The 11,110-nt window shown below is 63.0% G+C and overlaps 1 protein-coding gene across 1 annotated transcript in view; it reads left to right on the top strand.

The window, feature by feature from the left end:
- The first annotated feature begins 143 nt into the window (after nucleotides 1–143).
- Nucleotides 144–11,110, top strand: part of PLCD3 (phospholipase C, delta 3) — an 11,234-nt gene continuing 267 nt past the window's right edge. Inside the window, exons 1-13 of the mRNA XM_010561439.1 lie at nucleotides 144–246; nucleotides 3,115–3,276; nucleotides 4,528–4,756; nucleotides 4,845–4,974; nucleotides 5,504–5,729; nucleotides 6,404–6,605; nucleotides 6,704–6,848; nucleotides 6,929–7,081; nucleotides 7,157–7,312; nucleotides 8,182–8,335; nucleotides 9,130–9,246; nucleotides 9,342–9,490; nucleotides 10,269–10,404. Coding sequence (XP_010559741.1) covers nucleotides 144–246; nucleotides 3,115–3,276; nucleotides 4,528–4,756; nucleotides 4,845–4,974; nucleotides 5,504–5,729; nucleotides 6,404–6,605; nucleotides 6,704–6,848; nucleotides 6,929–7,081; nucleotides 7,157–7,312; nucleotides 8,182–8,335; nucleotides 9,130–9,246; nucleotides 9,342–9,490; nucleotides 10,269–10,404 — 2,062 coding nt within the window. The remainder of the gene's footprint in view (nucleotides 247–3,114; nucleotides 3,277–4,527; nucleotides 4,757–4,844; nucleotides 4,975–5,503; nucleotides 5,730–6,403; nucleotides 6,606–6,703; nucleotides 6,849–6,928; nucleotides 7,082–7,156; nucleotides 7,313–8,181; nucleotides 8,336–9,129; nucleotides 9,247–9,341; nucleotides 9,491–10,268; nucleotides 10,405–11,110) is intronic.

The following is an 11,110-nucleotide window of genomic DNA, read 5'->3' as shown; positions in this document are numbered from 1 at the left end:
CCCAGGCCAGCCCCAGCCCCGTTCGCCGCCGCCGCCGCCGCCCAGCCCGGCTGCACCGGCCGGGGGCACCGTCGGGACCGGGAGCACCGGGGGAACCGGGGCTACCGGGGGTACCGGGGGTACCGGGGCACCGGCCCCGCACAATGATCTGCGGCAGGAAGGCTCGTCCCGCCGCCGAGCAGCCCCGCTCCCCGTCGGACGGCGCCGGTGGCCCCCGCCGGACCGGCAGAGCCTTGAAGAAAATGGGTGAGTCCCGGGGTCGGTCCCGCCCGGGGGGGGACACGGGGGACCCGACGGGGCGGGCAGGGGGGGACCGGGCAGAAACTCCGTGGGGAGCCGTGCCAGAGGGGGTCCCGGGAGAGATGTCCGTGGCTGGGAGCGTCCCCGAGGTGGATGGAGACCCCCATGGCAGGGATGGGGTCCCCCATGGCAGGGAGGGGTCCCCAAGATAGCCATGGTCCCCGCGCTGGAAATTGTCCCCATGGCAGGGATGGGTCCCCACGGCCAGGAGGGTCCCCACGGCCAGGAGGGTCCCCGAGGCAGATGGGGTCCCCCACAGCAGGGAAGGGTGCCCGTGGCTGGGAGGGGTCCCCAAGGTAGCCCCAAAATAGCTATGTATTGCCCCAGATGTTGGGGGGCAGCAGGGTCGGGGTTCGGCCACTTGACGGGTGACGGGAGCCCTCCTGCTTGGGGGATTTATTGTCCCCAAGGCTCAGCTCCAGCTCGCTGGGACCCTCACCTAATACCCTGCCTCGGTTTCCCCACACAAGGGCGCTGCCCGCAGCGCTGTCGGCTCGGGGCCCTGCTGACCCCATAGCAGCTCGGGGCAGAGCTGCCCATGAGGTGCGGGCAGGAGAAGCGGGTGCCCGGGAAGGTCAGGGTGCGCCTGCTGGGGCGGCCAGGCCCGATCCTGCGTGGGAGCGGTGGGCAGGGCAGGGCAGGGGCTGGCCCTGTGCCACGGAGGGAGGGCTTTGCTCCCACTGCTGCGCTGGCCCGCGTGTGCCTTTGGGCGTGTGGCCGTGTACCCGGAGCTGCACAGCTTGGTGTGGCCGTGTGTCTGCTGCAGGTCTGTGTGCCCCTGCGTCCGGGTGTGTTTGTCCCTGTGTCCATGCATCCATGGGTCTGTGCACCCATATGCTTGTGCATCCGTGTATCCGTGTGTCCATTTGTCTGTGTGTCCTTGCATCAGTGCATCCATGCATCCATCCGTCCCTGCATCAGTGCATCCATGCATCCATGTATCCATACATCCCTGCATCTGTATATCCATGTGTCCATGCATCAGTGCATCCATATGCCCATGCATCCATGTGCTTGTATGTTGGTGCATCCATATGTCCATGCACCCGTATGTGTCTGTGCATCCATATACTTGTGCATCCATATGTCCACGTGTCCTTGCATCAATGCATCCGTGCATCCATATATCCATACGTCCCCGCATCTGTGTATCCATGCATCCATGTGTCCATGTATCAGTGTATCCATGTGTCTGTGTATCAATGCATCCCTGCGTCCATGTGTTCATACGCTTGTGCACCTGTGACCCCATGCGCTCATGTGTCCGAGCACCTGTATGTCTGTCTGTATGCCCATGTGCCCATATCCATGTGTCCATGCATCTGTGCATCCATGTATCCATACATCCCTGCATCCATATATCCATGTACCCATACATCCCTGCATCTCTGTATCCATGCATCCATGTGTCCATGTATCAGTGTATCCATATGTCCGTGCACCCATGTGTCCGTGCATTCATGTGTCCGTGCATTCATGTGTCCATGCATCCATACACTTGTGCACCTGTGACCCCATGTGCCTGTGTGTCTGACAATCCGTGTGTCCATCCATGTACCCATGAGTCCATACATCTGTACATCCATATGCTAGTGTATCCATGCATCCGTACCTGCCCTCTGAAGTTGCCCTCAATCCTGCACCACGGGCAGGATGGGACCATGCAGGTGGTGGTGGCAGCTGGTGGCCACATCCCCGAGACTGTGGCCAGCTCGGGATGTCCCTGCTCGGCCCCAAACCTGCTGTTTCCCAGCCCAGGAGCAGTGTCTCGGCCGGAGGAGGGATACGGGTGCTGGGGCTGTTCTTTAGGAGTGGTTGCCAAAACAAAAAAGGGAGGAAATAACTGCTCTTTGGAGAATAGACGGAAAAGTCCTGGCCCTGCCGTGAGCCCGGGTGTGGGCCTGCGGGTCCCCCGAGGCCACCCCGTCATCATTCTCAGCCTGACCTCTGCTGCCCGCACTGTCCTGGCACTCCCCAAACTGGATTTGGGCAGCTTTGTGGGATTTAGCGGCTGGGCTCTGCCGTGTGAGCAGGGCTCTGCCACCACACCTGCTGTGCGCTGTCCCCCCCGGCCGGCCACACGGTTCCCCACAGTGGTCTGATGGCAGTGTCCTGTCTGTCCTCTCCTGTCTGTCTTGTCCCATCCGACCCCACCCTGTCTGTTCCATCCCATCCCATCCCATCCCATCCCATCCCATCCCATCCCATCTGTCCTGTCCCATCCCATCTGTCCCATCATGTCCCATCTTGCCCTGTCTGCCCTCTCCCATCCTGTCCTATCCTGTGGTATCCCATCCCATCCCATCCTGCCATGTTTGCTCCACCCACCCTGTCCCATCCTGTCCTGTCTGCACTACCCTGTCTTGTCCCATCCTACCTGTCCCATCTTGTCCTGCCATGCCCTGTCTGTACTGTCACATAGTGTCATATAAGTCCCATCTCATCCCATCCCATTGTCCCCTCCTGTCCATCCCATCCTGTCCTGTCCCATCCCTCCATCCTGTCCCATGCCATACTGTGCCATTCTGTCCCATCCCATCCCATCCCATCCCATCCCATCCCATCCCATCCCATCCCATCATGTCTGCCCTGTCCCATCTGTCCCATGATGTCCTGTCACTCCCATGCCATCCCATCCCATCCCATGGGATGTGCAGGGATGTACACATGCAGATGTGCATACACATGTGCACCAAGCTCCCCTCACTCCCACCCAGTACGCCCAGTACACCCTCAGAGCCTCCAGCACCAGCCAGTGCCCCCCAGTACCACCCAGTAGCTGCCACAGGGTGCCCATGGGCTGGTTCCCTGCAGGCCTGACGGAGGACGAGGACATCCAGCGGATGCTGCGGGGCTCCCTGCTCCGGAAGATCAAGTCCCGGGGGGGCCCCAGGGAGCGGCTCTTCTGCCTGCAGGAGGACGGGGTGACTGTCTGCTTCGAGGGGCGCTTCGGACGCGCTCGGTCCCAGCAGAGCTGTGAGTGCCGGTGCTGGGGACCGTCCCCAAGGGGCTCGGGGACCCTGGACCACATCCTGCACAGGAGCTGTCAGGAGGGGTTGGGACCTGGGCAGTGCCTCAAACCTGCCTGTGGGGACCTGGGCATGAGCTGGGACCCACACCCCCACCCAGGATGTAGACCCCCACCCGGGATCCAGACCCCACCCCAGGACCCACATCCCAACCCAGGACCTAGCCCAAAACCTGGGACCCCAGCCCCCACCCAGAACCCGGACCCCCACCTGGGACTCAGGCCACGCCCCAGGACCCAGACCCCAACTGGGCACTCAGCCCCCAGCCAGGGAGCCAGACCCCCCACTTAGGACCCAAACCCCCCTCTGGCACCCAGACCTCAACCCAGGACTCAGCCCCCAACCCAGGACCCAGACCTCCACGTGCAACCCAGACACCCACCCTGGGACCCAGACCCCAAACCCAGGACCCAGACCCCCACATGCAACCCAGATGCCCACCCTGCGACCCAGACCCCAATCCAGGAGCCAGACCCCCACCCAGACCCCCACCTGGGACCTGAACCCCACTTATGTCCCAGACACCCACCCAGAACCCAGACCCCACTCTGGGACCCAGACCGTCATCCAGGACCCAGACACCAACCCAGGACCCAGACCCCCACCCGGGATGCAGACCCCAATCCAGGACCTGCACCCCCAGCCTGGGACCCAGACCCTGACCAAAGATGTGGACCCCAGTCCAGAATACGGACTCCCACTCAGGACCTGGATCCCAACCCACTGCACCCAGTGCTTCCCACTGCACCCAGTGCATCCCATTACATCCCAGTGCACCCAGTGCCTCCCAGTGCACCCCACCCTGAGCCCCCAGAGCCCACACCCTTCCCCATCCCCCTCAGGACCCCCACAAGGTCCCGTCTCCACCCCAGCCAGACTCTGTCCCTGCTCCCCAGCATCACCCGTCTCCTTCCACCCTCTCATCTGGGATGTATGCCCAGAGCTGGCACCGCCGGCATCCCCATCCCCATCCCCGCAGGGGTCAGCGGCAGTGGCTCCTGTCTCGCCTGGGATTAGTGGCTTAAGCCCAGCTGCAGCATCAATAGGAGCTGAGCCCCTGTCCCCTGGGGTGCCCCTGGGGACACGTAGGTTGTCCATCAGCAGTCAGGATGTCCTGCAGGATGCTCATGGGTGGGAGAAATGCCGAGGGACCACCTCCATCCCCGTGGTGGCCCCATCACTGCGCGTGTCCCTGCAGTCTCGGTGATGCACATCGAGGGGGTGCGTGAGGGACACCAGTCAGAGGGTCTACGCAAGTACGGTGCTGCCTTCCCCGAGCGGCACTGCTTCACCCTCGTCTTCAAGGGCAAGCGCAAGAACCTCGACCTGGCTGCGCGGGGCGAGGAGGATGCCCGCCACTGGGTGCAAGGTCTCACCAAGCTGATGGGGCGGCTGCAAGCCATGAGTCAACCGGAGAAGCTTGACCAATATCCTTTGTCAGAGCTATGGGGGTTTGGGGACAGGTTGGGGATGGCTATGGGGGTGACGCCAGGTGGTTTCCTTACCCTGGCATAGCTGGATCCATGGGGTCCTGCAGCGAGCAGACAGGAATAAGGACAACAAGATGTCCTTCCGGGAGGTAAAGAGCATGCTGAGGATGATCAACATCTACATGGATGATGTCTATGCCTACAAGCTCTTCAAGGTACCCATCCTGTGCTCCATCACTCGCTGTTCCCCACTGCTGTCACCGGGAGGGAATGCTGGCTCCTCCTCTGCCTTCCCAAGTGCAGAGAACTGTCAAACTTGTCACACCCAAAGCCACCTACCATCACCAGTGGTTGGGTCCACCACCAACAGTTGGGTCCCCTCATGAGCAGGAGCTCATGATGTGGTGGGGCCCCTGCCACTGCTCTGTGGGTCCCCAAGGTGTGACATTTTCCTCCCATGGGGTCCTGTTCCCTTGGGCATCTCCCAAGGTCCCTTTCTGCCTGGGGAAACTGAGGCATGGCACTCTGCTCTACTCCATCCCAGACTGGAGGGTCAGAGGGTGGGGGGACAGAGGGGACATGCCCCTGCACCCCCCCTAGGCACAGCCCATCCCTGAGCCCTCATGCCCCCCCCAAACTCATCACACATGCTGCCAGCCCCAAGGGGCAGGCAGGACAAGGCAGGGGATGTCCCCTCCCCATGAGCAGGGGACGGTCCCCGAGGTTGGGCTGTGGTCCCATCAGGAGTGCGACCACTCTGGTGACGAGCGGCTGGAGGGCCGGGAGGTGGAGGAGTTTTGCCGACGGCTGCTGCGGCGGCCGGAGCTGGAGGAGCTTTTCGGGCGTTATTCGGGCGAGGACCGTGTCCTGTCGGCTGAGGAGCTGCGGGATTTCCTTCGGGATCAGGGCGAGGACGCCAGCCTGCGCCAGGCCCGTGCCGTCATCCGCGCCTATGAGCTCAACGAGAAGGGTAGGGCTGAGGACAGTCAGCTCGCTTCATGGGTGGTGGTGGGATGGGCACTGCTGGAGCCAAGGGAGGTCACGGATGGCGTGGGGATGGGGCTCTGCTTGGTGGTGTCACCCCCCAAGGTGGTATGGGGTCCTCCAAGGCTTGGGTGAGTGTCCCTGTGTCCCTTCCCTGGGGTGGCACCGGGTGTCAGCAGTCCAACACGTGGCCTTGCTGATCCATGGTGGATGTGGCGCTGAGGGGACAGGGGACGTGAAGGTGGGGATGGACAGCAGGTGGACCTCCATGTCTCCTGGGTGATGCAGTGCCAGCCCGAGCATGAATGTGACACTGCTGGGGGACCTCCACATCCCCTGGGTGCCACAGTGCCAGGTCTGGGGTGAACATGGCACTGTGAGGATGGAGGATGTCAGGGTGGGGACAGGGAACCTCCACACCTCACGGGTGCCACCATGCCAGGTCCAGGGTGAATGTGGCACTAGCAGGATGAGTGACATCAGGATGGAGACGTGACACTCAAGGGAACTTGCATGTCCCCTGGGTGCTGCAGTGCCAGGTCTGGGGTGAACATGGCACTACTGGGAGACAGAGGACATCCAGGTGGGGACAGTCCCCGGGGTGCCACCCTGCCAGCGGCGTGCCAGCCCTCTGCGACAGCCCACCACTGTGTTCCTCAGCCAGGCAGCAGGACCTGATGATGCTGGATGGCTTCATGATGTACCTTCTCTCGGCCGCTGGTGACATCCTCAACCAGGAGCACACCAAGGTGCACCAGGACATGAACCAGCCCCTGTGCCACTACTTCATCTCTTCCTCCCACAACACCTACCTGACCCGCAACCAGATCGGTGGCACCAGCAGCACCGAAGCCTATGTCAGGTGGGTGCCCCTGGTCAGATGCTCCATGCCCGGATGGTCCCATGGCTTGAGGGTGCCAGGGTGGTGCAGGGACTAATCCAGTGATGGTGTGGTGGCAGGGCACTGATGGCGGGATGCCGCTGCGTGGAGCTGGACTGCTGGGAGGGCTCTGATGGGGAACCTGTTGTCTACCATGGCCACACGCTCACCTCCAAAATCCTCTTCCGAGATGTCATTGAGAGCATCCGTGACTATGCCTTCAAGGTGAGCCAGGTGCCGGCAGCCCTGGGACGGGTGCTGGGTGCTGGGTGCTGAGCGCTGTCCATCCCTATCCCCGTCCCCAGCAATCGCCCTACCCAGTCATCCTGTCCCTGGAGAACCACTGTGGGCTGGAGCAGCAGGCCACCATGGCCCGGCACATGAAGGCCATCCTGGGGGACATGCTGCTGATGCAGCCGCTGGAGGGGCAGGACCCCCACAACCTCCCATCCCCAGAGGTAAGGCCACCCGCCTGCCCACCACAGTGTCCCCATGTCCCTTCTGAGCCCTGAGCTTGGCCCTTCCTCCCACAGCAGCTGAAGGGGAAAGTCCTGGTGAAGGGCAAGAAGCTGCCAGAGCCATGGCATGAGCACCGGGGTGTCACCTCCCTTCCGGACCCTGAGGAGGAGGAAGAGGAGGAGGAGGAAGAGGAAGAGGAGGAGAAGCTGCAGGAGAAAAACAGCCGGCGGGTAAGGGGCTCTCCCAGTGCTATGGTGCCAGGGGATCACAGCATCCCGGGGGTGCTGGAGGACCATGGTGTTCTGGTGGTCCTGGAGGACCACAGCATGCCGGAGGTGCTGGGGGATGATGGCATCGTGATGGTGCTGGGGTGCTGGAGGACCATGGCATCCTGGTGGTCCTAGAGGACCCGGCAGTGCCACGGGACCACTGTGTCCCAACAGTGCTGGGGCCTGGGTCAGGTGAGCACTGCCAGCATCCCCCAGTATAGCCCTGCTCTCTCCTCTTCCAGTCGCTGCAGTCGCTGCAGGAGATCAAACCTCTGCAGGTGGGTCGTGTGATGGAGCTGGGTGGGCTGAGGAGTCGGGTACCACGGGGGCGGTGAGTGGCTCTCACTGGCTGGCAGAGGGGACTGAGCTTGGGGGCATCTCAGCTTTGCCTCCCTCCTCCCCTGTTGGGCTGGGTGCTCCATTTCTTGGGTCTCCATCACCTCAGGGTCTCCATTGCCTTGTGGGGGGGATTCTCCATCACCTTGGAGTCTCCATCGCTTTGAGGTTTCCATCCCCTTGGGTGATGGAAAGATGCCCATCACCTTGGGTTGTCCATCACCTCGGGTTGTCCATCACCTCGGGTTCTCCATCATCTTTGGGTCTCTAACATCTTGGGGTCTGCATCACCTCAGGGTCTCCGCCTCCTTGGGGTCTCCATCACTTTGGAGGTCTCCATTGCCTCAGGTTCTCCATTACTTTGGGGTCTCCATGGCCTTGGGGGTCTCAGCGCTTAGCACCAGCAGGGTAGGGGGGTCTGTAGACCCTCAGGCAGGCAGGTGACCACCAGAGCTGGGGTGGCCCTGACACCAGGGTGGCTCCTGCAGGCCAAGGATGCATCGCAGGTGGCCCCAGAGCTGTCGGCCGTGGTGGTGTACTGCCAGGCTGTCCCCTTCCCCGGCCTGGCTCATGCCCTGCGCCACCCCCGGCCCTGCGAGATGTCCTCCTTCAGCGAGAGGAAGGCTCGGAAGCTCATCAAGGAGGCGGGTGAGGGTGACAGGACGGGGATGGAAATGGGGGCAAAGTGGTTGCATGCTCCTGACCTCACTGGGATGCAGGATGGGGCTGAGACAGATGGGGTCTCTCAGAGGGGTGGCTCCAGGGGGGATGGCTGGGGACATGCTGGCCCCAGCTGAGCTGCTCTGGTCTGGTGGGGCTGGGGGCTGGTGTCAGGGTCTGGGGCCAGAGGCCAGGGTGAGGGTCACAGGTCCAGGATCAGGGTCTGGTATAAGAGTGTGGGGTCTGGGTTTGGGATGTGATATCTGGGTCCAGGGTCAGGTCTGGGGTCTGGGGCTGGGATTAAGATCTGGGTTGGGGTCCAGGGTCTGAGGTCTGGGGTCAGGGTCTGGGGTTTGGGGTTTGAGTTCAGGGTCTGAGATCCAGGGTCAGGATCTGGGGTCAGGGTCTGGGATTTGGGGTTTGGGCTCGGAGTCTGGGGTCCAGGGTCAGGAGTCAGGGTCTGGGATCCAGGGTCAAGGTCCAGGGTCAGGGTCTGGGGTCTAAATTCAAGGTCTGGGGTCAGCATACATGTTGTGAGGTCTGGGGTCAGGGGTCCAAGGTCAAGGTCCAGGGTCAAGCTCCAGGATTGGGGTCTGAACCCCAGGGCCCAGTTTTGGGGTCTGGGTCACGTTTCGGTCCCAGCCAGGCAGGCTCCGTCCACGTCCCCAGGCACATGGGTGCAGGCAGGACACCTCTCCCCATGGCAGGACCCCGTGCCAGCCCCAGGGGTGCACGTGGCACCCATGGGTGCAGCAGCCCCACTCAGCCGTCCCCCCTCCCAGGCCCGGCGCTGGTCCAGTACAATGCCCAGCAGCTCAGCCGCGTCTACCCGCTGGGGCTGAAGATGAACTCCTCCAACTACAACCCCCAGGAGATGTGGAACGCCGGCTGCCAGCTGGGTGAGACCCCATGGCCCCCAGGGGACGCCCCATGACCTGGCACCCCCCCCCCCAGCTGTCCCCCCCCCTGATACCCCATCCTCCTGTCCCCACAGTGGCCCTCAACTTCCAGACACCAGGCTATGAGATGGACCTGAACGCCGGGCGCTTCCTGGGCAATGGGTGCTGTGGCTATGTGCTGAAGCCCCCCTGCCTGCGCAGCCCCCCCGGAGAGGGGACCCGCCGCCTGGCGCTGCACGTCAGGGTGAGGGCACCCTGCTCCCCCCGGCCCCGCGTCCCAGTGGGTGACACCCATGACATTCCCATGCCTGGCCAGGTGCCACCTGCATCCCTTTTCCCAGGTGACACCAACCCCACACCCAAACAGGTGCCACCCACACCCCTTCTGGGTGATGTCAACACCATGGCCAACCAGGTGCCACCCATGTCCCTTCTGGGTGACACCAACCCCATTGCCAACCAGGTCCCACCCATGTCCCTTCTGGGTGACACCAACCCCATGTCCAGCCAGGTGCCACTCGCACAACTTCTCCTGGGTGACACCAACCCCACACTCACCTGGGTGCCACCAACCTCTCTTCTCCTGGGGACACTGACACTGGCCTCCCATCTCTTTGGATACCATCCATGTCCCTACTCCTGGGTGATGTCAACACCATGGCCAACCAGGTGCCACCCATGTCCCTTCTGGGTGACACCAACCCCATGTCCAGCCAGGTGCCACTCGCACAACTTCTCCTGGGTGACACCAACCCCACACTCACCTGGGTGCCACCAACCTCTCTTCTCCTGGGGACACTGACACTGGCCTCCCATCTCTTTGGATACCATCCATGTCCCTACTCCTGGGTGACACTGACCCCGTCCCCATGCCTGACCAAGTGCCATCCACGTCCCTTCTCCTGGGGGCACCAGCCCTGTCCCCACACCCAGCCATGTGCCACCCACGTCCCTTCTCCTGGGGCTCGCCACCCCGCGGTGCCCTGTGCCGCCAGCCCCCACCACCCTCTGCCCCCCACCAGGTGATCACGGCGCAGCAGCTGCCCAAGCTGAACAGGGAGAAGGGGAGCTCCATCGTGGACCCCTTCGTGCGGGTGGAGATCCACGGCGTCCCGGCCGACTGCAGCAAGCAGCAGACCCACCACAAGCTCAACAACGGTGAGCGCCTGCCAGGCCACCACAGCCCGGCCACCGGTCCCCAGGGACACCCCAGGGCACCCTGATCTCCAGGGCACCCTGATCCCGGGGGGTGCCAGAGCCCTCGGGCATCCAACCCCCCAGGCACCTGCTGGCCCCTGCCCCCCAGCTGCCAGCCCCTGTTGAGCCAGTGCCCAGGACACCCCAGTCCCCCCAGTGCACCCCAGTCCCGCAGTGCCCCGTCCCCAGCACAGCCTGATCCCCACTAATGGCAGGGCCCCAGCACGTCCCAGTTCTCCCCAGTGCTGCTCCCTCCTGCCCCCAATATATCTAGCCCAACCCCAGTATGACCCCCATTCGCCCAGCACAGCCCAGCCTGGCCCCAGTATGACTCCCATTCCCCCAGTATACCCCATCACAGTCCTAGTATGACCCCCATTACCCCAGTATACCCCATCATGGCCTCAGTATGACCCCCATTCCCCCGTCCAGCCCAGTCCAGCCCCACTATGACCCCCATTCCACCAGTATAGCCCAGCCTGGCCCCAGTATGACCCCCATTCCACCAGTAAATCCCATCATGGCCTCACTATGACACCTCTTCCCCAGTATACCCCATCACAGTCCTAGCGTGACCCCCATTCCCCCAGTATACCCCATCATGGCCTCAGTATGACCCCCATTCGCCCAGCACAGCCCAGCCTGGCCCCAGTATGACTCCCATTCC

The sequence above is a fragment of the Haliaeetus leucocephalus genome, unplaced genomic scaffold, assembly GCF_000737465.1.
Source record: "Haliaeetus leucocephalus isolate CR32 unplaced genomic scaffold, Haliaeetus_leucocephalus-4.0 Scaffold144, whole genome shotgun sequence".
NCBI lineage: Eukaryota > Metazoa > Chordata > Aves > Accipitriformes > Accipitridae > Haliaeetus > Haliaeetus leucocephalus.
The sequence above is the reverse complement of the archived record's forward strand: the minus strand, read 5'-3'. Positions and strand labels throughout refer to the sequence as shown.